A 26455-nucleotide genomic window follows, 5' to 3' on the forward strand; every position below is an offset into this window, starting at 1 on the left:
ATAATAATGATTAATGACATAATCACTTAGTTATGACCTGAATTATAATAATAGATACCATAAAGGTGAAATAATTAAATAATATAATAATGTAAGCACAAATAATAATGGATGCAGGGCAATTATCCCCAATTAACAAAAAGTAAAGCATAGCACAAGTCCTCCTGGTGGTGCTTGCTAGTTAACTAATATTATAACATTATAATATTAATTTAACTACAGACAATATTATTATGGATGTGCTATAATTATGCCTCTTTTACCATGGGGACAGTCAATACCCAGGCACAGTGACATATATTAGTTCTTTAATGTTAATCTAAATGCACATAGTAACATCACAGAATGTCCTATTACCATACCACTTCTGAGAGGGGAGAAGGCGAGGCCAGCATCCGGGGTAGCGAAAAGTGTAACTATGGCGCCAGCGCTACGCAGATGCACGCTACACCCAGGAAGTGCTCCGAACCTGGCCCTCTCCCTGGCGGGGATGGGCAGGGCCAGCTGCGCAGTGGATGGCGCCCCCTTGAGCACCCTCTCGACCACGTGGGTGCTACAGGTACTTACCCTGCGCCGCATCCCCCAATCGCCCCACCCCCAGCTGAGGCATAGGCTTCCGGCCGGCCTGCGTTCCCTCAGCCCTTGGCACGCCTTGGCAAGCTCTTTCAAGAGCGCTACCTTATAGCGTCGGTCGCTGGGGAGAGGCGATCCACCGCTCCAGTGTTGCGGACATTTACTCCTGGAGGCCATGCGGGCAAACCCACCCCCCAGGTGCCCGTTGGCTGCCGCCGCCCTCCCAGTCCGGGAGTAGACGAGAGGGGATGGGGAGGGGGTGACCGGGCGGGGCTGCCGCTGGGAGCGACGGAGGGGAGAAACTGTTTCCCCCTTCCATTATCATCCTTCCTGGACACCAATGTAGATGAGGCTGGAGTTCAGGGTGCCGACCATGCACACGTTGTGAGTGGATGGGGAACAGATGCGCTTGGGGTATGGAGTGAGGAAAGGAAGTGTTCAGGGTCTGGGAGATGCTTCTGAGATAATGTGAATGGGTGGAGGTTGTCAAGCCACCCATCCCTTTGTCCGGTTTGTCCTGGAATCAGTAATTACCCCCATCCCCAACTTATTTGAACAGAGTAATGAAGGAAGTTGGCAGCCAGTGAGCTAAGTGGATATCTGAGGGAACAGCATACTAGGCATAGGGCACAGCCATTGGAAAGGCCTGGAAGCTAGAAGCAGCTCTGCTGGTTTTATGAATTATCAGAAGGGCCCTAGCACAAATAACAAAAAAAATATCTACTAACTAACATGTAAGTCTCAACTTTATTTAGTCCTACACTTCTTTTTTAGGATAGTCACAACTTTATATGTTAAATGTTTATTTAAACGTTTAGTATTTTATATAAGGCATATATTAGGATGAATCACAAAATTGTCAATATTTAAACTTTTTGGCTTATAAAAACAGCCATTTCAGTGACTCAAACTATTATAGTTAACTTATAAATATATTTATTTATAACAATTTACTTTATACTATAAATATACACTATTATTACATAAACATAAGGTGAATATATTATACAAATATATGCAAATTTATAAGCTACAAGTATGATATGCAATCTGTAAGAGTAAATCTATATGTAATTTATAAAATGTAAATATTATATGCAATCTTTAATAATGTAGTATTTTTATAATATAGCATATACCAAGTATAGGTATATACATATTACTCTACACTGTTTTATGTAATTAATATGAAAACACATGCTAAAATATTTCATAATGGCCATTTGAAATGAAACTTATAGGTATTATGACTTACCCCTGCCTTAAATTTGGAAAAAAAATAATGACCTAACTTTAATATAAAGAGGATATAAAAGACACTTTTTATTGAAATAATGTGTATTGTTACATATAAATGCTTGGAAAGTACAATAGAAGAATTAATAAAATAGATACGTAGTTAATAGAAGTAGTAGTAGTCAACTTAGTAATAGAAAAGACTTGCTGAGTACTATCTGTGTGCCAGGCACTGTTCTAAGCATTTGAGGTGCACTGATGTATTTAATCCTTACAGCCCCCTGACAGTCAGAACCAGCAGAGGGTTTCCATTATTTGGTTAGCTCAGCAGGATGAGGGGTTTATAGTGGCCAAATGATGTGCTAAACTTGCAAATGTAGAGGGAAATAAGTTATCTAAAGAAGATGACTAAGCCCTAATAGGTACTTACTTTGGAGTCACTTTTCCTAGTTGACACAGAATTTGATTTGCAATAGAGGCAGCCAGGTGCAGAGTTGAAGATGTGGGCCCTGCTTGTAACTTTTAGAACCTTGCTATTTGATGAGCAGCAATTGTGTCTCTGCCATGAATCAGAACTTTCTCCATAACAGAGCAGAACTTCAACTGAGGTTCAATCAGAGGTCTTATCCTGAAATCTGTGTGGCAGCACATGGCACGAAAACAACTAACTTTGGGCAGAAAACACCTACAGACTCTGAGGTTTGCCCCCACTAGGGTTCTGTATGTGAGACATACAGTGTGCACGTTATGCGGAATGTGCACACCTCTAAGCACACTCTCTTAGACCTCAGTTGACTGGAACCCACATCACAAGAGCCCTCAGTTAAATGGCTTTCATTCCCACCTATATTCCCCATTGTAAGAAACTTTTAGTCACTATAGTAATTTTTTTCAGGATACTTATTTATGTATGCAAGAATCTACAAGTTGGAAGGAATAGTGGTTATATCTAGACAGGAGTTTGAGGTAAGGATGGGACTGTGTATGGTGGTTAAAGGGGACATTAGCTATATCTGCAATGCTTTATTTCTTTAATAAAACAAAGCTACTGAAAGCAAATTGGAAAAAAGTTCACATTATTAAATTTGGATGGTAAAATCATGGGAATTTGTAATATTATTCTTTTTAGTTCTCTGTAATTTTGAAATTAAGGAAAAAAATCAAAAAGAATATTACCAGGGAGAGATTTTTCAATTTAGCACATATACTCTTGTCTTCTTGATGAAAGACCTTACCAACCATCAGATAATCTGATTTATTGGTGCTTCATTAGAGCTTGTCTAGTTTAATGCCTCCATTTCTTTTCAGAGTAGAAACTGACTTTCTCAAATGTCATGTATCTTTTTAAATGGGCAGAGGTGAAATGAGAACCCAGGGTCTCTGATCTCTAGCTAGCTCTATGTTCTTTTCACTCTGTTATGCCTTTTTCTTATACTGCCTTGGCATTGGAGTCTAGGGTGATGACCCCAAGGGCCTGACAAATCCTTATTGAATCCAGAAAGATTTCGGTCTCATCATGATTCTTTACTTACTAAAGCAGAAAATTGGATTTGGATGTTTTATTTTTTATTTTTTATTTTTAATGTTTATTTTTGAGACAGAGAGAGACAAAGAATGATCAGGGAGGGGCAGAGAGAGAGGGAGACACAGAATTGGAAGCAGGTTCCAGGCTCTGAGCTGTCAGCACAGAGCTCGAACTCACAAACCGCAAGGTCATGACCTGAGCAGAAGTTGGACGCTTAACCAACTGAACCACCCAGGAGCCCCTATTGTTTTTGACTTTTAAATTTGCGTCCAAGTTAGTTAGCATATAGTGCAACAATGATTTCACGAGTAGATTCCTTAATGCCCCTTACCCATTTAACCCATGCCCCCTCTGACAACCGCTCCAGCAACCCTCTGTTCTCTATATTTAAGAGTCTCTTATGTTTTGTCTGCCTCCCTGTTTTTATATTAGTTTTGCTTCCCTTCCCTTATGTTAATCTGTTTTATGTCTTAAATTCCTCAGATGAGTGAAGTCATATGATTTTTGTCTTTCTCTGACGGACTAATTTCACTTAGCATAATACTCTCTAGTTCCATCCATGTAGTTGCAAATGGCAAGATTTCATTCTCTTTAATTGCCAAGGAATACTCCATGGTATATATATACCACATCTTCTTTATCCATTCATCCGTCGGTGGACATTTGGGCTCTTTCCATACTTTGGCTATTGTCGATAGCACTGCTATAAACATTGGGGTGAATGTGCCCCTTTGAAACAGCACACCTGTATCCCTTGGGTAAATACCTAGTGGTGCAATTGCTGGGTATTAAGGTAATTCTTTTATTTTTTTTTGAGGAACCTCCATACTGTTTTCCAGAGTGGCTGCACAAGTTTGCATTCCCCCCAGCAGTGCAAAAGAGATCCTCTTTGCATCCTCGCCAACATCTGTTGTTGCCTGAGTTGTTAATTTTAGTCATTTTGACTGGAGTGAGGTGGTATCTTACTGTGGTTTTAATTTTATTTCCCTGACAATGAGTGATGTTGAACATTTTTTCATGTGTTTCTTAGCCATCTGGATGTCTTCTTTGGAAAAGTGTCTATTCATGTCTTTTGCCTATTTCTTTACTGGATTATTTGTTTTTTGGGTGTTGAGTTTGATAAGTTCTTTATAGAGTTTGGATACTAACCCTTTATCTGATATGTCATTTGCAAATATCTTCTCCCATTCTGTCGGTTGTCTTTTAGTTTTGTTGATAGTTTTCTTCTCTGTGCAGAAGCTTTTTATCTTGATGAGGTCCCAATAGTTCATTTTTGCTTTTGTTTCCCTTTCCTCTGGAGACGTGTTGAGTAAGAAGTTGCAGCAGAGGTCAAAGAGGTTTTTGCCTGCTTTCTCCTCTAGAATTTTGATGGCTTCCTGTCTCACATTTAGGTCTTTCATCCATTTTGAGTTTATTTTTGTGTATGGTATAAGGAAGTGGTCCAGGTTAATTTTTCTGCATATTGCTGTCCGGTTTTCCCTGTACCATTTGCTGAGGAGACGGTCTTTATTCCATTGGATATTCTTTCCTGCTTTGTCAAAGATTACGTTTGTGGGTCCATTTCTGGGTTCTCTATTGTGTTCCATTGATCTGAGTGTCTGTTTTTGTGCCAGTACCATATTGTCTTAATGATTACAGCTTTGTAATACATCTTGAAGTCTGGGATTGTGATGCCTCCAGCTTCGGTTTTCTTTTTCAGGATTGCTTTGGCTATTTGGGCTCTTTTCTGGTTCCATAAAAATTTTAGGATTATTCTAGCTCTGTCCAGAATGCTGGTATTATTTTTATAGGGATTGCAGATTTGGATGTTTTGTTATTATTTTATTATTGTTTCCATTTTATTTTTTATTATTTTTTAGGAATATAACTTATTGTCAAATTGGCTTACATACAACACCCAGTGCTCATCCCAACAAGTTCCCTCCTCAATGCTCATCACCCATTTTCCCCTCTTCCCCAACCCTCCATCCACCCTCATTTTGTTCTCTATATTTAAGAATCTCTTGTGGTTTGCCTCCCTCCCTCTCTGTTTGTAACTGTTTTTCCCCCATCCCTTCCCCCATGGTCTTCTGTTAAATTTCTCAAGATCTACATATGAGTGAAAACATGTAATATCTGTCCTTCTCTGACTGACTTATTTCCCTCAGCATAATGCCTTCCATTTCACACACGTCGCTGCAAATGGCATGATTTCATTCTTTCTCATTGCCAAGTAGCATTCCATTGTATATATAAACCACATCTTCTTTATCCATTCGTCACTTGATGGACATTTAGGCTCTTTCCATAATTTGGCTAGTGTTGAAAGCGCTGCTATAAACATTGGAGTACATGTGCCACTATGCATAAGCATTCCTGTATCCCTTGGGTAAATTCCTAGTAGTGCTATTGCTGGGTCATAGGGTAGTTCTATTTTTAATTTTTTGAGGAAACTTCACACTGTTTTCCATAGAGGCTACACCAGTTTGCATTCCCACCAGCAGTGTAAGAGGGTTCCCATTTTTCTATATCCTCGCCAGCATCTGTAGTTTCCTAATTTGTTCATTTTAGCCACTCTGACCGGTGTGAGGTGGTATCTCAGTGTGGCTTTGATTTGTATTTCCCTGATGATGAGTGACGTTGAGCATCTTTTCATGTGTCTGTTGGCCACTGGGATGTCTTCTTTGGAAAAGTGTCTATTCATGTCCTCTGCCCATTTCTTCACTGGATTATTTGTTTTTCGAATGTTGAGTTTGGTAACTTCTTTATAGATTTTGGATACTAACCCTTTATCCGATATGTCATTTGCAAATACCTTTTCCCATTTCGTGAGTTGCCTTTTAGTTTTGTTGATTGTTTCTTTTGCAGTGCAGAAGCTTTTTATCTTGATGAGGTCCCAATAGTTCATTTTTGCTTTTGTTTCCCTTGCCTTTGGAGATGTGTCGAGTAAGAAATTGCTGCGGCTGAGGTCAAAGAGGTTGTTGCCTGCTTTCTCCTCTAGGATTTTGATGGTTTCCTGTCTCACATTTAGATCTTTCATCCATTTTGAGTTTATCTTTGTGAATGGTGTAAGAAAGTGGTCTAGTTTCATTCTTCTGCATGTTGCTGTCCAGCTCTCCCAGCACCATTTGCTAAAGAGACTGTCTTTTCCATTGGATACTCTTTTCTGCTTTGCCAAAGATTCATTGGACATACATTTGTGGGTCCAATTCTGGGTTCTCTATTCTATTCCATTGGTCTATGTGTCTGTTTTTGTGCCAATACCATACTGTATTGATGATTACAGCTTTGTAGTAGAGGCTAAAGTCTGGGATTGTGATGATGCCCGCTTTGGTTTTCTTTTCCAACATTACTTTGGCTATTTGGAGTCTTTTATGGTTCCATACAAATTTTAGGATTGTTTGTTCTAGCTTTGATAAGAATGACAGTGCAATTTTGATTGGGATTGCATTGAATGTTTAGATTGCTTTGGGTAGTATTGACACTTTAACAATATTTATTCTTCCAATCCATGAGCATGGAAAGTTTTTCCATTTCTTTGTGTGTCTTCAATTTCCTTCATAAGCTTTCTATAGTTTTCAGCATACAGGTCTTTTACATCTTTGGTTTATTCCTAGGTATTTTATGGTTCTTGGTGCAATTTTAAATGGGATCAGTTTCTTTATTTCTCTTTCTGTTGCTTCATTATTGGTGTATAAAAATGCAACCAATTTCTGTACATTGATTTGGTACCCTGCAACTTTGCTGAATTCATGTATCAGTGCTAGCAGCTTTTTGGTGGAGTATTTCGGGTTTTCCATGTAGAGTATCATGTTGCCTGCAAAAAGTGAAGATTTGACTTCTTCTTTGCCAATTTGGATGCCTTTTATTTCATTTTGTTGTCTGATAGCTGATGCTAGGGCTACCAACACTATGTTAAACAGTAGTGGTGAAAGTGGACATCCCTGTCTTGTTCCTGATCTCAGGGGGAATGCTCTCAGGTTTTCCCCATTGAGGATGATATTAGCTGTGGGCTTTTCATAAATGGCTTCTATGATGTTTAAGTATGTTCCTTCTATCCTGACTTTCTTGAGTGTTTTTATTAAGAAGAATGTTGTATTTTGTCAAATGCTTTTTTGCAGCTATTGACAGGATCATATGGTTCTTATCCTTTCTTTTATTAATGTGATATATCACATTGATTGATTTGTGAATATTGAACCAGCCCTGCATCCCAGGAATAAATCCCACTTGATCATGGTGAATAATTCTTTTTATATGCTGTTGAATTCAATTTGCTAGTATCTTGTTGAGAATTTTTACATGCAGATTCGGATGTTTTAAAAAAGATTTTCAACAATCCAAAAGTTAATCTATAGCGAATGTGAAAATCAATTAACCAAAGCAGTTCACTCCATTAGCACTTAGTTGTGCAAAGTCTAATGTAATGAAAATATATAAAACTACATTCAGTAAGACCTACTAAGTGTCTGGTCCATGAGGTACTTGAGCATAGATGAAAAACAAACAAACAAACAAACAGGAGTCTATGACCTTGAACCAATGAGCCAATTAATATGGTAGGAAAACGAGGATGCCATTCCTAACTTACACCTAGGTAAACTAAAGTCTGGGCATGACTCAGATTTGTTTGGGGAGGATTGGAAGGTGGGAGAAGTGGTATGAGGTTGCAGACAGGAAAGAGCTGAGTGGGCAAGGGCCGACAGCATAACTGTTCCCTGACAAGCATGACTAGGGTAGGACTAGGAGTGAGGAGGTCAGTCTGTCAAGAGCAAGATGTCTGATTTGGAAGAGCTTGCGTAGTAGAATTGTTGATTTTGGCTGACTTACCAGAGAATCGTGAGTTCTGGGACAGGGATGTAGCATAGATTTTATTTTTTATTCCTGTTTCTAGTGATGCTGGCTAATGGAAAGGTGGCAGTCACTTGTAATTGTGAACACATTTTGTACATTTGGGTCTATCTCCTGATATTTCTATCAAAGTTTGGACACATCACTGCTTCTGGTGGTGGGTAGCAGTAGGAAGAATCTTAAGGTCTTTGATAAATACAAACAACTTTGGATTATTAGGAAATTTGGGAGGAAAAAACCTACATGATTTCATCCCATAAACATTTAATGAATACCTACTATGTACAATGCACCAGACCTTGTCCTAGGAATACAGAGTAAATGAGATGCCCATCTAACTGGGAAGATGTGTAGACAAAACATATGGTGAGGGGAAAGGATTCATATGGAGCAATGAAGTACGGTTTCGTAGAAGTGGCATTTGAAGCTGGATCTTGGAGGATTAGTAGATCTCAATAGGCACAGAGGCAAGGATATTCTAGAGGAAGGAACCAGAAGAACAAAGGCAGAGAGAGGTGATTGGCATATTCAGGGAAGGTGAGTATTGACTGAAGTATAGGATGTGAGGAATAATAGAGAGGGGCAGAAAAGACAAGCAGTCTAGGGTGAGCCAGGGGAGCCAGGCTTAGGGATTTGCATACTGGGAGTCACTGCAGATTTTGAGCAGTGAAAGGACATGGTCATATACTTCAGAAAGATCACTTTGGTAGCAGTTTAAAGAACAGATTGGAATGAGAGGGTTAGAGAATCATTTAGAAGAGAATTGCAATAGTCCAAACAAGATATGAGACTCGGACCTAGAGTTTCACAACTATGAAGATGGAGAGGAGGGGAAGAATTTAACTGTTCAGAAATGACTAGCTCCTATAATGTCTTATTGGAGGATCAGGGGGAGGTCAGTGGGAAGGGAAAGGCAAGATTCAGGGATGATTTTGAAAGATTTTTATTTGGATAACTGCAAACATAGGAGGCAGAGCAGATTTGGCATGGAAGATAAATTCACTGCCAAGCATTCTGGATTTGAGGGGGCAGCAGAAAGCCTGCTAGAGGGGTTGGTGGGCAGTGTTGATATCCTGTCTCCCACAGGCTCATTGCTGCCGCAGCCTCCATATTAACATTAGTGCATCTGAGAAGGGCTCCTGGCTAATGACTAATTCCCAAGGAAGCTCTCATCAGGTCTCAGGTAATCAGGAGTTGAGGAGTTGGTTGTAATGTTTCACGTGGCTTCACCTCCAGAACATAATTGAGGCTCATTTGTCACATAAAGATCTAAGGAATGATCTTGACAAAGCATAGCACAGATCCTGTAATGAAAAGGAAATGAAGATGGTTGCCAGCCCATTATTAAGCGTAATAACTAGGTTGAAATGAGATGAAAGACTTCATTTAGGCAGAACTTTTTCATTGACGAATGGTAGGGGGTAAAAGTGTGAAAGGAAAGCATATAATCCAATTCATAAAAAGTGCGGAAATGCTTTTTAAAACCTGAAGCAATAATCAGTCATTCTATTTATAGAGCTGGAGTGGGGAATAGTTTCTCTATTGATGGATACTGATGCACAGATGAAAGTTTTAAAATAATTTTTTTTCTACTGACAGAACTTTATTTAAGAAATAATGAAATAGCTCTGTCCATATTTCCAGGCTGGGGCAAGGAGGCATGGGTCCAGTAGTAAGGATGCAGGCCATTTACTTCTTGAAGAGTTTGACATCTTGTGCTTGGGGCTGCCCACTTGAGGCATATAATGTTCACTGTGATGCGTATAAATACAAAGAAACTTGTCTTTAGGTGTGTGTTTGAGGGAGAGCTGAGAGAAATAGAAAGTATTTAACTCCCACATTAAAATATTAAGAATAAAGAGAATAACATTGTGTTTAATAATTATAATACATAAATACAAATGTTAAACACACAACTTTATTCCTAGATTATAATTTTAGGAATTGGGCAATCATTCCTAAATATTTAGTTTTAAATAAATCAATATGGGTCAGATAAAATTGATCCAAGTTTTAGATCTGATCTTCAGAGGTTAAATCAAGTACACAAATTATTAAGAATGCATTACTCTGTAAGTACTGTGTGTAATTCATAAATAATTGGCATATATTATTTTATGGCTATTATTCCCACAATGATTATTGGAGGATAGATTATCAGTCAGCTGGAAAGGTCTACTCTCCAGGACAGGAATGTGTTCTTTGGAATACATATGACAATTTGGGTAGCATCAAGCAAATTTTTAATATTTTAATGGATCATGAGCTAGGATGAAGAGTATAGGAGGCAGTATATAGAACACGCAGTGATTAAGAACATAAGTTCTGGAGCCCAACTCATCTGCGTTGGGATCCACACTCTACCATCACCACCTGAGTGACCTTGAGAAAGTCATTTAAACACTAATTCTTTTTTTTTCTCCTCAGTAAAATGGGAATGATAAGAGTCCCTATCTCCCTCAGTTAACATGATAATGAAATGAGAAAACAATGGCAAAGCACCTATCACAGCACTTAACTGTTCTGTACTAAGAGCTCAGATAATACTAGTGGTTGCTATTGCAGCTTTCTGTGCTGGGTCATCCACCTGCTGTGTGTGTAACTGGTTACCAGTTTGAGCAAGAACTTAGTTGCATGCTCAACTTTTGGCTCCCTCTATCATCTGCATTGGTGCATCCCCAGAAGTGTGCTGTGATTCCCTCCCCAGCAACCAGTGGTTGGCAGATAGCAATTTCTCAATTTTAAAGGTCAGGAGCGGAAAATGCAAGTGCTGAACAAAAAACTTGGACAGCACCCCCTCTAGTGGTGATTTGATGAATTGCCCTCAACAATTGCCCTGTTGATCACAAACAGGAGAGCTGCTATAAAAAAAGGGATATAGTTGACATAGTTACAAGAAAACACGTGGTTTAACAAATGAATTAATCACAAACACATAATAAACTAGTACCAGATGTACCTAAGTTGTAATTAATGTCATCAAGATATTTGGAGCTTGCATATTTTCTCCTGTGCTAATTAGCCATTTTACCTGAACAGATTTCCAACTTGGGGTAAAAGTGCAGAATTAGCAATTCTATACATAGCTATATGTTCTATCCCCCAATAAAAATTGTAATTCACATAGCCATTACAGTCTGTAACTTTACTATATACAATACTTTTTTCCCCAAGATAATATTATAATCATTGTTGATAATAACATCTTATCCTCTTTTAGGGATTAATAAACTTTTCTCAGGGTTTTGTTTTCACAGCAGGAAGGTATGGCAAGTTTTTCTCTGCTGGTTGTATTGAGGAGGAAGCCAAGGCTTATATATTTTCTTTTGCCACCCAGAGCACTTGCCATAGGTTTGTATTAGATTTCACCCCTAGGAATCTCCTCTTGGAAAAATAAAATGCATGGAAACTGGCATGTTCCTATTTGTGTTTCATACCCTTCCTCCTCCCCCTCCTCTTCGAATCTTCATGTTACACTTCCTAAGAATATACTTGTTTGGAAGATTGGAATGAAAATGATTAAAATAGAGACCTGGGTTTTACAGAAACGTAAATCTAGGGAGTAGAGATGAAAATCTAAAGAAATACAGGTTTTTTTTTAATACTTGAATTGCTATTCGTAAGATTTAAGAGTGAACAGATAATGGATAATTTATAAATAGGACGTCTTTTCTAATGGAATGATGGGAATATTTACAACCATATTGAGTTATTGTGAAACAGAAAACAGGCATGCCCTCACTTATACTTTTGATGTGTTTGTGCTGTAGCAAGCTTCAATCCAACTGTAGAATTTCCCTGTTTTGGCGGGAAAAGTGTATCCCTTCTTGTAGTGCCTCTATTTACACTTGTGGCTGGTCAGTGAATCTCAGTTCTCAAATCACCTGTGGGAGAAAGTAGGTGTGTCCAGAAACCACTTTTCTCAGGAGCTCTTTGGGGGCCAACTTAAATAAGTGTGACTGGAGTTGTGAACAGAAAGGGGCTGGATCACTCTGGATTATAGGCCTGTGCTGATGAGATCAAGCTTGCAGGTTGGCTTCCTCTGTGGGCTACTCAATTCCACTGTGTCCCCAACCTGGCCATAGTTTGCAGCTTTGTCAGCTGCATCACAGTTCTGTATTTGCCAAATATGTATAAAGTGTCGACGTGTGAGGGGCTCTGAAAGTGTGACATATTATTGAAAAGTCCTTCTCATGATAGAAATGTGACTTGCACTGGTCACTTTTGGTGGCACCATCTTTGATTCCTGCAACGACCCTTGGCTAATTGAATTGTATGTGACCTTTCTCTTCTTCCTGCCTTTTTGTGACCCTCTCCTACCTTTCAGTGCTTCTCCCTTAACCTCACGGTTTCACTTCCTTTATGCTGCCTTGTCACCTGCCTTTCTAGGTCTCTTACCACAGTACATCCTTCTTAGTTGCTTCACTATTCCACAATCTAAAAAATAAATGTACTATCTCATATTCTATCTCCTTTTGCCCCACTCTCGGTTTGTTTCCTAGGACTAGAAATCCAAGAGAAACAAATCATACCATCATGTTGGAATCTATTAATGGTCTAATACTCTCTAGGTATAAGACTATAATGCCTTAACTCATGGGAATGGATTTCTACTGATGAAAGATCAGTGTGGGAAAATATTTGGTGGCAGATGGTCCTTTACGGATCCCTGGCATCAACCCTTTGTCTGCTTTTGGGGAAGATTCCCTCAGGTCTCTCGAAATACTTTATATTGTAACCTTGTATTGTGGATGCTAAAGGAAAAGAATAAGAGGGATAACATTTGGAAATTGTTTTCCCCATTACTGCAAGGCTGTTTTCTGTCTATTGACTACCTTATAACTAAATACTCCCTTTGCTAGCTAAACAAGAGAACAGAGGAAAAGGAACTATGAATCTATTAAATCAAATACATTTTGCTCAGATAGTACTTAAAAGGAAATGAATTCTCAGTATACTCTCAAGGTTTGTATGATAAAGATAATTGTAAAGGCTGTTACATGTCTTCAACTGCCTTTGAGTATGATCATTGTGTCTCAGGAGCAGATATTTTGATTATCTTCAATACCAACCATGTCCTGTCACTAATGGGCCAAACCAGCCTGTTAACATTGTAAAGGTGTAGATTATACAGCAGATGGTTTAAAGGAAGTAACTAAAGGGATTTAGGGAACGAATGGAAAAAACATTCCAAAAGCTTTTTTTTTTTTTTTCATATTAAGTAGGTAATTATAGAGGTTGAAGCTACTTTGTTAAGCCAAATTTGTTAACTTGCTATGCATCTTAAGGTTGGGGGGGGGGGAAACTGGACTGTTATATAGCCTTTAAATCACCTCCAGGTTTTTATTGTTCTTGATGCATGGGAACAGTGTCACAGACAATCCATAAAAAAGAATAATATAAAATACAATTAAAGATGATTAAACAATATTTTAAAAACTTTTTAAACCTATATTTGTTTTTGCGAGAGAGAAACAGTGTGGGAGCTTGAGAGGAACAGAGAGAGAGGGACACAGAATCCGAAGCAGGCTCCAGGCTCTGAACTGTCAGCACAGAACCCCACGCAGGGCTTGAACCCACGAACCATGAGATCATGACCTGAGCCGAAGTCAGACACTTAACCAACTGAGCCACCAAAACAATAAATATTAAAATTATGTTTAGTCTGGAGATGTATCGCCAGTAATTTACCATGACCTAGAATGTTTAACTAATGCAGATTTCCCCTATTATTGACAGTTAATGAGACTGATACATGACAGGTAAACAACCAATACCAGGGAGTGAATTAAAAAAAGCCCCTCCCGCCAAGAAATAGCTTGTCATCACTACATATTTATTCTAATCCAGTTGTACCTTCTTGCCTTCAACAATGCATCATGATCATCAAAATCCATAGTGGTGAATCTGGTGCCTTCTGAATCCTCAAAGAAAGTTCAAATGCCCTTCAGTATAAATAGAAGGGCATTTGAACAGTATAAATAGAAGGGCAATAGAATAGAATGAGATATTTATTTGATTATTGATTTATTTCTAATGAATATTTCTCATACAGAAAAGGATTTGAGGCAGCTTATAATAAAAGCCCATACATAGCAAAGCAGTGAAAAATGAAGTCAGAAAGAGATTCCAGAATCGACAGAGTCCAAAAACTTTCTTAGGCTGTAGACTGCTTCAAAGATCTGTTAAAGAGCTGTGGAACATCTCCCCAGAAAAGTATAACTATGCAAATAGGCACAAAAACCTTGAAGTCTATCCACGTACCCACCCTGGGTGTCCTTGAACCCCAGGTCAAGAACCTGTGTATAGAGAGGGGGGTGCCTGGGTGGCTCAGTTGGTTAAACATCCAACGTCGGCTCAGGTCACGATCTCATGATTTGTGGGTTCGAGCCCCACGTCGGGCTCCGTGCTGACAGCTTAGAGTTGAGCCTGCTTTGGATCTGTGTCTCCCTCTCTCTCTGTCCTTCCCCTGTTCATGCTCTGTCTCTCTTTCTCTCTCTGTCTCTCAACAATAAACGTTAAAAATTTTTAAAAAAGAACCCTTGTATAGAGAAAGCAAAATATGGAGGTAAGATAGTTATTGCACTTGAGTATTGCATTTAGCCCTGAGCTTTCTGTCAACTGAGGTTAAAAGATGGCTACAGGGTTCTCAAGTTCTAAAAAAGGAAGCAGGTCAGTTTACAAGATTATAAGTGAAAAATATAATTTTTAAATGGCAATGTTTATACAGTTTTGTAAAGGGTAATAAAGTAATATAAAGGGAGGTAGCATAATTTGGTGAAATTCTTTGAAATTAAGTAATTGGAAGTAGAATATCTATGCTAATTGTGTTGCAGGCATATTAAATTAGTTAGTGTCTCATTTCTAGCCATTCTGGAAAAGAGGGAATTTACTGTATATGTCTTTCTTTAATGGTAGATTTACCCATCTAATATTATTTGATCAAAGCTGATATTAATATAATATATTCCCATGAGCAAATACCAGCTAAACAGTGAGAGAGGCCTTAGGGTATAAAAAGAAATCGAACTGTGATTAAATATCTGCTATTAATAGGTCATACCATGGAAAACTGGCATATAGATAATGGCAGATAATCACTTTAGGTGCCTACTGCTTTCAACTTTTCTCAAAGACAAATAAATAACACAGTCATTCCTGTCATAATTATAGGCAGAGGCACTATAGGGTAGGGGTAAAGAACACAGTCTGTAGAATCAGAGACTGGTTTTCTACCACTTATTAACCATGTGACTTTGGGAAAAGTCATTGAACTTGTCTGAGTCTCAGTTCTTTTCTGTAAAATAAGAATCATAAAAATGTGAATCTAAGGGCTGCTCTTAGGATGTACAAGTGTCCCCTGTATTTCTTTTGTGGGGCTCCTGTCCAAAAAATTTAAGTCACCTAAAATCAACATGTCACTGTCATCCTAGAAGTCCAGTCTCACACAATCCTGTGAAGCCAATACCACATGACTAACAGGAGTAATCCATTTGCCAGGCCATTCTGCCAGAATTGGGACCTGGTGGTGGGGCCCCAGGAGAGCCACATAAACACCAGTGCTGGAACTACTTGGAGGATCCAGTTAACTGCAAGCATAAGTTTGCTGTGAGGACTGGGAATTCCCCCAAAGACAAAGGGATAGAACAGGGATCCTCTCTGCCAAGGTCTAAAGAGGATATTGGTCTATCTTAAAGGATCATTGGGAAGATTAAATGAGGTAATCTATATAAAGCATTTGACATGAAAATTCTGTAAAGCCTGGCTCACAGTAAGTACTCAGTACATGTTGGCAATGATTAGTATTATAATTATTATTAACAATACTCAATGCATTTCATGCCCAATCTGGTTTTCTTTCAGTGGATGGCTGCATTGACTGGTCAGTGGATCTCAAGACATACATGGCTTTGGCAGGTGAACCAGTACGGGTGAAATGCGCCCTTTTCTACAGTTATATTCGCACCAACTATAGCATGGCCCAGAGCACTGGACTCAGGCTTATGTGGTACAAAAACAAGGGTGATTTGGAAGAGCCCATCATCTTTTCAGAGGTCAGGATGAGCAAAGAAGAAGATTCAATATGGTTTCACTCAGCTGAGGCACAAGACAGTGGTTTCTACACTTGTGTTTTAAGGTGAGTGCTGTGTGAAAATATTGCTCAATACCATAGTTAGTCATCTTTTGATTGGGCCTGGAGTGTATGGAGGTGTTGCTCACGTTATACAGTGAATATCTCTGCAGTGCATGGGGAGCTTCAGTAAGTTCAATTGTAATTATTTATTGGGACTACACAAATTCTTATCAAGTTTTCATAAAATGGGACTTACATTTACTGTGCATGCCCATAGAATTTTATAAAAGTTTGTGCTTCATTTCTTAACTCCACCCCTACTGTAGGGTCTTCTAAAAATTGTTTTTTCATAGAGCCAATGGGCTCAATGTTCTTAATATTTGACTATGAAAATGGCCTAAAGTATCATTTAAGGTAAGTTATCTACTTTTTTTGTTGATGGAAAATAGCTTCAGATGCTACTGGGAGATCTCTTAGCAAATAAGCTACTGTTAAAAATTTTCATATGATTTGCACAGTGTCCACTGTTTCTAAATGTTCAACATGGAGCCCTGTAAACACATGGTCATCCTGAGTTCCTAGGTGCTATACAGGGAATAATATGTAACAGATACTATTGATTCTTGTAAGAAGTTTATAGTGAAAAGCAATCTGTTTTATCCTAAGGGATTCTACAATATGTCCTTCCTTCCCCTTCCACCCTAGTGCAAGGATCTAGGACGTAGAATCTCAGATAGGGATTGCATTAGGTATTGAAGTAGATAGCTGAGATGACCTTTAAACCACTTTTCAATTCTGCCATTTTGGGAGTCTCTGATCTTGCACACCAGGCACCTACAATCTATTATTTGATTTCAACTTCCTGGAAATGCAGACCCTTCCTATTTTTGCCTCCTGTGGACTTTGATGCCAAAGCTATGTCACCTCTTCATCAAAAGCACTTCGAAACCCCTGGTGAGGCCACATTGTTCAAAAGGCCAGGGGAACAGGGTGGTGTATAAATAATCTTCTTGATGCTCTAGGCATCACTTTTATACGTATGTGTTTTGAGGGGGAAGTGTTGGGGAAGCAAGTGGTGAGTTTAGTTTCTGTTTGTGGTGGACAAAAACTCCAGAATACTGGAAGAAATAGCAATCATACTTAGTGATAATCAATGTTTTCACCTACTTGGGCAGCTCTCGGAAAAAAAAATGAGAAAAGGATGGTAATTCAACCTCAGTGAATGATACTATATTCTTTGAGTACTGCTACACTTTTCCTGCTTACCTCCTCTTCACCCCCACCTTCATTAAATCTTGCCAATCTAAAATAGATGTCTTTTCCTCCTTCTGATCCATTTGCTTGTTTTTTTTTCACAGATTTATATTTTTATTTGCAAAGCATTAGTTCACTGTATAGATGTTGTATACTGATAGTGAATTATCAACTTAATTATTGCTTACTTTCCCTGGTCTGCTTATATGCCCAGACTTGTTACCCCTCTCCTCTTTTCTCTCCTCTCACCCTATTCTCCTACTCCGAGCAATGTTACTAATCCAGTGTGTATCCTTGCATACCTTCTCCCTATTCTTTGAAGTGGAAATATATATATATATATATATATATATATATATGTGTATATATATATATATATATATATATATATGGATTTTCTCCTCATTGTTTTACAAAATAAGAGTTTTATATTTCTCTGCATTTTCTTTTCTTAATAAAAATACAGAGTGGAAATCTTTCCAAGTCAATTGATAGAGAGCTCACTTATCCTTTTAAGTATGTAATATTCTGTGTTGCTTAATAGTCTATGATACTACCATTTAGTCAATCATTTTTGTATTTATGTGCATGTATTTTGTTTCCAGCTTTTTATCCCCATAAAATGTACTGTAATAAAAGACCCTTACATTTGCTTTTAAATAAATGTATAAATTTTAGAACAATTTTAAACTTACAGAATTATTGCAAAGACAGTACAGTAAGTTCCTGTGTGCCCTACACCATTTTCCCCTGTTATTAACATCTTACATGACTATGGTATATTTGTTACAATTAATGAACCAACAGTGGTACATTGTTATTAACTAAAGTCCATAATAATTTAGATTTTCTCAGATTTTCCTTAATGTCTTTTTTCTATTCCAGGATCCCATCTGGGATACCACATTACATTTAGTTGTTAGCTGTCCTTAACTTCCTTTTGGTTGTGGTGCTTTTTCAACTTTCCTTAATTCTTATGACCTTCGCAGTTTGAGGAATACTGTTTAGATATTTTGTAGAATGTCCCTCAGTTGGGATTTATCTGATATTTATTTCATAGTTAGACTGGGGTAATGTGTTTTTTTGAGGAAGCCCACAGACATAAAATATACTCATTATATCATATCAAGGGTAAAAAGTATCAATATACCTTATCGCTTTTGTTTTGTTTTTTATTTTGTTTATTTCAAGTTTTTATTTAAATTCTAGTTAGTTAACATATAGTATAATATTGGTTTTAGTAGAACTTAATGATACATCACTTGCATATAGCACCCAGTGTTCATCACAAGTGCTCTCCTTAATACCCATTCCCCATTTAGCCTATCCCCCTCCCACCTCCACTTTAGCAAACCCTCAGTTTGTTCTCTATAGTTAAGAATCTTTTATGGTTTCCCTCCATCTCTTTTTTTTTCTTTCCTTCTCCTATGTCCCTCTATTTTGTTTCCTCAATTCCATATGAGTGAAATTATATGGCATTTATCTTTCTCTGACTGACTTAATTCACTTAGCATAATGCACTCTAGCTCCATCCACATTGTTACAGATGGCAAGATTTCTTTCTTTTTGATTGCTGAGTAATATTCCACAGTATGTATCTGTGTGTGTGTGTGTGTGTGTGTGTGCATTTCTTTATATTTCAGCACTATAAGATGCTCCAGGATTATCTTGTATATTTCCTGCCCTAGTCCTACAATCAGCCACTTTTCTGAGGGACCCTGATTCCTTTTAAGGGAGAATGGCATTAGAAATTTCCATAAGTATGCTCTTTGCTACTGGGGTGTGATTGCTTCTAGCCCTTCTCAGTTGACAGCCTATTTGCTTTTATTTTTTATTTTTTTTTTCAACGTTTATTTATTTTTTTGGGACAGAGAGAGACAGAGCATGAACGGGGGAGGGGCAGAGAGAGAGGGAGACACAGAATCGGAAACAGGCTCCAGGCTCTGAGCCATCAGCCCAGAGCCTGACGCGGGGCTCGAAGTCGCCGACCGCGAGATCGCGACCTGGCTGAAGTCGGACGCCCAACCGACTGCGCCACCCAGGCGCCCCCCTATTTGCTTTTAAAAAAAAGACTTGTAGTATTTCATGCACAAGTGGAAGTTCCCAGTGTCCCTGAAATCCTGTCTTGTAGATGGCCCTCTCTTTCAAGTACATATCTGATTAAGTTTGTATCTGTTGTTGATATCATCTAAGTCAGTGGTTCTCAAGTCACATGTAGATCAGTAGAAGAGAAAAGGATGATACCCACTGAGCAGAGGCTTACATTCAAGCATAACTCCTGACATCCTTTATTCATGCAGTAGATCTTAGGGAGTGATTGGGACTGATGGAATGGGTGAATCTTTTGAATATTATACTTCCCATATACCTTAGTATGGAAAAAGAAAAGTTTGGGGCCCAATGTTCTAAAGGAAGGAACAGTCTTTGTCAACTTAGAGAAGTCTCTTCCAGAATGATACAAGTGATTTGGCTAGCATTTGGCTGTGTTTAATAAATATGCTTTTCAGATCTAGTACTGGCCACTGACTCCAAATATATGCCAAGTGAGAAATTCAGTCCATATAGGTGATTTTATGCCATTGCCAAGAGAGTATCATTTATAGTGAAAAAGGCTCTGAATTTGACAATGTGTGTATTCACCTAAAATTCCCAATTTAATGCTATTTTAACGTAATCATGGATGATAATTTTTCTGTGCATTATTGCCCTCATTAAAAATTAGTCTATTAATTTCAGTGTGTTTAAAAATGCATATATGAAATATTTAATAATATTCTCTACCCATTTGCATCATAGCAAGAAACATTTACTGTTTGTGATCTTTCTATAGCCAATTACTCAGTTTTGTGTTTTTAATTTAGCCAGTCTCAAGAGTGATTAGTTGAATTTCTCAGCATTTTAGTTAAGGGTTATAGTAATAGAGAAATGATAGAGAAGTGAGTCATATTTTGAGAGGTAGTGCCAGTCCAAAAATTACTGTCTCCCCTGCTTCCTACCTGAATCTTTTCAGTGGAGGCACTTACTAAGATAAAAGTGATGAGGGTAATCCCACATATCACTTTCCCAACAACTTGGAACAAGGGATGACTTAATCTGTGGATGAAGACAGATATATCTATATAATCCTGAATTTAATTCACAGGTAGTGAAAAGAGTGATTAAATATTATCAAACATCTGTAGAAACCTGAGTGTTTGGGGATAACGATGGCCAAGTGCAGTGAACCAGTTATAAGTTCAAAAACCATTATGACCATTTACCTCTCCAACAAAGTAAACAGAACAAGAACCCCTTTCTTAAAGGGGTACATAATCCAACCATTTTTGATCTTTAGTAATCATTAAAATAAATGAGGTTCTCAAAATCTGACTGTCTCACAAACTCTTTCTAAAGGGTTCCTTAGTGCATTTATCCAGCCCTGACACATGACATTTGCATTGCTATTCATCACATTTTAGTGATTATTACTCCAACAAAGCAATATCATCAGAAAAGTTGAGGGGGTAGAGATATTTGAAACAAGGAATGTAGCATGTTGCTAATTATTGAATCTGTACAAAGAGTATATGAGTGTACATTATATTGGTATTTTTATTTTTGAGTATGTTTGAAATGTTCCATATTTTAAAAAATAAATACAAATATACAGTAATTTTGTCTGATTTTAATGGCTCCTAAATGATCCTGACCTATAAATGCCTATGTAGTATATAGTAAACAAGGTTTACATTTTAGTCAACAAATGTTCATTGAGCATGTACAATGGGATTCACTTTGTACCATATTGCAAGGAAACCTGTGTCTTTTGAAAGGAAAGTAATTGTCCTAGTCTACCTAAAACACTAAGAAATATGTTTCAACACCTTTCACCCTCCTATCCTACCCCCCATCATGGTTACCAAGAGATTATCAAGGACAGTGAGCTTTCTTATAATTTAATCCCAATTTAACTGTTAATCCTTGAAAAATTAAGTGTCAACAAGTAGCTTGCTCAGGTACCAATTTCCAGGAGAGCAGATAGTCTCTTGTAGGAAAAATGAGGATTTGGACTTATTATAATTAATTGAACTCAGAAAAGATCAAGATTGTATAGCAGGGTCTTTAGAAAGTGGTGATGCCTTCTCTGGTCTGCATAGGCTAACGTGATAGAAGTAGTCATCTTTTCCACCTGTTTTTAGATATAAGTGGGAGTCCCTGGTTTAGCTTATTTTTTGTAGCAAGTATGCATAATGGAACACATATATAACATGAAAATATTAATTAATTCAGCCTCTAAAAGTTGATAATCTGCTTGTTTATAAAATTACAGGTAACATAAATAGCAAAGTAGTGGCAATTGTAATTTACTTTCATCTCATTAAAAGTTAGATATGCTCTAATATTTAGAAATATAACCATACTGCTGTATATTATCTATGTAATACTCAGAAATGTTAGCCATTTTATTGTACAGTACCTATGTAATTTGAATTCCATTCAGTTTGTTTATTTGAGGGGAGCAGATGTTTACAGTATAGTTGGTTAACAGATTACGTGCTTTGTAAGAATTAATGGGTTGTATTTGATAATCATAAAATAAGAATTGATTTCAAATAGTCATGAATGAGCTAGAATGCTGGTATTCCTATATAGATAGATATAGATATAGATATAGATATAGATATAGATATAGATATAGATATAGATATAGATATAGATATTATTTTGCTCCTATCAAGGTTTTAATTTGTTGCAGGAGTTGCACATTCAAAATCTCTTCAGGGGCCAAGAAGGTAGATAATGTAATAATTGTGGCAGGCCATCTGAAACATTTTAGGGTGTTGAAGACTATATCAATCTCCTCAGTAATCTCATTTTCATGTTTCTAAAATTGCCACTACCTCTAGCTCACTATTTCTGTACCTCAATTCCAGTAACCTATTGACCCTCCCCCAGAGCTGCCACTCAGTGATGCTACAATTTTTTCACTGTCCTTTGCTCTCTTTCCACCTAGCATAGTTTAAGTTTCATAATCAGTCATTATAATCACTCCCATATATACCCTCTTGATTTCTTTGACTCTTTATCCCTTAATCTTACTCACTTGTGAAACCATAGCACTGCTTAATACTGCCAAGTAGTATTACTGTGTATTCCTAGTCTATTCAGTCTTTCATCCTCCTAGATGAGTATTTTACATTGTTCTCCTCAAACGTTAAACATGTTCCCTCGCTTCCCATTTTACTGAAAAAAAAAAACTGAAGCAATTAGGAGAGAACTTCCACTATATTCACCCACTGACTGGCATCTGTATCTGCATACTCTGCCTTCAAGTCTATTATCATTGATGGACTGGCCTTGCTGCTATGTAAGGCCAAACACATCACTTCTGCACTAGATTCAATCTTTATTTGCCTACTCAAGGAAATCACCTGAGCATTTCTCCCACTCTCCTGTATCATGGAATTTCCTATTTCTACTGGATCATTTCCATCAACATACACATAGGACAATATTTATGCCATCTAAAAAAGTGTCAACTCCACTTCTCCTGCCAGCCACTGCCCATCTCCTTGCTTACATTTGCAGCAAAATACTTATTAAAAACAAAAAACAAAACAAAAAGCAAAGAAAAAAAGCCCTGCCATCTGCACTTAGGATCTTGAGCTCCTCTCCACTGATTCTCTATTAAACCCATTCCAGTTAGAATTTTGTTTTCGCTACTGCACCAAAATTGCTCTTTTCAGTCTCCAGTGACCTCAGTGATGCTAAATCCAGTGGCCAGGTCAATTTTCACTCCTACTTTTACTTAATAAGTACATTTGGCAGAATTGGTCACCCCCTTATTTTTGACATATGTTCTTTAACCTGACTTCCAGAGAACCACACTATCCTACTTTTCCCTGTACTTTGTCAATTACCCTTTCTTAATTTCCTTTGCTGGTTCCTCATAGTCCCCCTGACCTCTTAATGTTAGGGGACCTTGGTGCTTGGTCCTAGTTTTCTTTTCCATGTCTATCCATACTTACTCCATCCATGATTTGTTTATACAGTCTCACAGTTTTATCTCTCACAGTTTTATCTACCATCTGTACACTGATAACTCCAACACATATACCTTCCAGCCCATATCTCTCTCCTAAACTACAGAATCATTGTTTGTTTGTTTTGTTTTTCTTCCAAATTATTATTTAAATTCTAATTAGTGAACATATAGTATAATACTGGTTTCAGGAGTAGAATTTAGTAATTCATCACTTACATATAACACCCAGTGCTCATTCCAATAAGTACCCTCCTTAATGCCCATCACCCATTTAGCCCATCCCCTGCCCACCTCTCTCCATAAACCCTCAGTTTGTTCTCTATTGGTTTCTTATGGTTTGCTTCTCTCTCTCATTTTTTCCCATCCCATTTGTTCTTCTGTTTTGTTTCCTATATTCCACATATGAGTGAAATATGGCATAAAATACAGAATCTTTTATCCAGTAGAATTTTCAGTATATTCACTTGGTGTTAAGACCAGTATGTCCCAAACTGAACTTCTGATCTTCTTCCTGTCTTACCATGGATTCCTAGAAAATAAAACCTGAAGCAAAAACTATTGTGTATTAGCAACATAGGAGTGAAGGAAAAAGGTAGTGAGGCAGGGGAAAAAGGAGATTATTTCATGATAGTTGATCCAGGAGGAGAAATAGAGAATTTCTTTCTCAGCTCCTATATCCCATTGGTCAATATATTATCCCACAGGCTCTTAACTCACTCAAACTTTGGGGATTACATAGACTGTGCCTTCCATACCACTGCTACCATTCTGGTTCAAGCCACCATCTCTTACCTCTGTTGTTTCAATAACTTCTAATTGGTTTCTCTGCTTTTCTACATGACTCTCTTCAATCTTTCTTTTTTTTTTTTAATTTTTTTTTCAACGTTTATTTATTTTTGGGACAGAGAGAGACAGAGCATGGACGGGGGTGGGGCAGAGACAGAGGGAGACACAGAATCAGAAACAGGCTCCAGGCTCTGAGCCATCAGCCCAGAGCCTGACGCGGGGCTCGAACTCACGGAGCGCGAGATCGTGACCTGGCTGAAGTCGGACGCTTAACCGACTGCGCCACCCAGGCGCCCCTCTTCAATCTTTCTTAATACCAGTAGTCACATATGTTTGTGTTCTACCTAGGACCTTCCAATGGTACACCATTTCATTTGGAAGTAAATTCAAGACCTTTCTAGGGCTTACAAGGCACTCTGACCTTACTGTTTCTCAAACAGGTATACTCTCAGGCAGGTATACTCCAGCTTTAGGGTCTTTGCACTAACTGTTACCTATGTCTGGAATACTTTATTCTCCTAGAGCTACATGACTAACTCCCTCATTTCTTTCCATTGTACAGATTCTTCTATTTTAACCTCGTCAGTGCATCTTCCTTGAATATTTTATTTATATATAATCTTAATATTCTCTTCCACTTAGTTACCATCCTCATACTCCTGATATTTTTACCTTGCTCTGATTTTTCTTTTTACATAGCAATTATTAACTTTTTTGATATATATATATAATATATACATATTATATTATATATATAATATATATATAATATAATATATATATAATTTACCTATCATATTTGCTATTAATTTTCTGTCTCCTTAAGCTATGATGTAAGCTTATTAAGGACAGAGATATTTGTCTTTTTTGCTCCTTGATATAGCTCAAGGGACTATAGTGTATGGCACATAGTAAGTGCTCAGCAAATGATTACTGAATGAATCAATGAGCTCTGTCTCAGTTAAAGTCAGGCAGCCATATGATATCCAAATTATTGTTACCATGTAGAAATATAAGACAAATATTGCTGTATCTTCTGATTTTTTTTTTCAACGTTTATTTATTTTTGGGACAGAGAGAGACAGAGCATGAACGGGGGAGGGGCAGAGAGAGAGGGAGACACAGAATCGGAAACAGGCTCCAGGCTCTGAGCCATCAGCCCAGAGCCCGACGCGGGGCTCGAACTCACGGACCGCGAGATCGTGACCTGGCTGAAGTCGGACGCTTAACCGACTGCGCCACCCAGGCGCCCCTCTTCTGATTTTTTGAAAAAATCCTCAAATCTGAATTTTTATATGCAATTTCCTAAATTTAAAATTTAAATTTTTTTATTTTGCATATCTTTTAAATTTTGCATATTTAAAATTTCTAGGCTCCCCTCCCAAGAAACCCTACTCAGATTCAACCAGTGGACTCAAAGTTTACAAATTCTGAACTACTAGGTTTTGACTCCAACATTAACCTAGGGAGTAATGGTATATTTTAGTTATATGACCTGTGCCTTGATTTCCTCACCTGTAAGATGAAAATTTGTTTATTCAGCTTAAGATATTTTGAACAATTGCATTTGGTATTTGGCATATAGCATTGAATGAGACAGATTAAAGTTCCTACTCTCCTTTGGGGTGCCTGTCTGGCTTGGTTGGTGGAGCATGCAATACTTGATCTCCAGGTCATGAGTTCAAGCCTCATGTTGGGCATAGAGATTACTTAATAAAAAAAAATAAAGTTCTTACTCTCCTGGAACTTAACTTCTAGAGTGGGGGAAACATACACATACATTTACAAGACTATTTTGGGTAATACTTATGATGAGAATAAAAAGGGTCATATTACAAGAGTGACTGGAAGGCCATTTTTAGTTGAGTGATCAACAAGGGCTTCCAAGAGAAAGAGACTTAAAGCCGAGACCTGCATGGCAGGAAGGAACCAACCTTGTGAAGATCTATGGGAATAGTGTGCCAGTCAGTGAACAACAAGTGCAAAGGTCATGAAACAGGAACAGACTAGTTGTATTCAAGAAAACTAAAAAAGGCCAGTGCAGGTGGAGCACAGTGAGCTGAGGGGAAATGGTATTGGATGAGGTTGGAGAGGCAGGCAGAGGTCAGATCCTGTTGCATATTGTGGGCCAGAATAAGTTGATTTTTATTAG

The 26455-nt window shown here is 37.9% G+C and overlaps 1 protein-coding gene across 1 annotated transcript in view; it reads left to right on the top strand.

Moving 5' to 3' along the window:
- The first annotated feature begins 345 nt into the window (after nt 1–345).
- The window catches only part of IL1RAPL2 (interleukin 1 receptor accessory protein like 2), a 603372-nt gene continuing 577262 nt past the window's right edge, over nt 346–26455 (top strand). The window contains exons 1-3 of the mRNA XM_047843276.1: nt 346–559; nt 640–771; nt 16028–16301. Of these exons, the coding sequence (XP_047699232.1) occupies nt 346–559; nt 640–771; nt 16028–16301 (620 nt within the window). The remainder of the gene's footprint in view (nt 560–639; nt 772–16027; nt 16302–26455) is intronic.

This window comes from Prionailurus viverrinus, chromosome X (genome assembly GCF_022837055.1).
Source record: "Prionailurus viverrinus isolate Anna chromosome X, UM_Priviv_1.0, whole genome shotgun sequence".
In the NCBI taxonomy this organism is placed as follows: domain Eukaryota; kingdom Metazoa; phylum Chordata; class Mammalia; order Carnivora; family Felidae; genus Prionailurus; species Prionailurus viverrinus.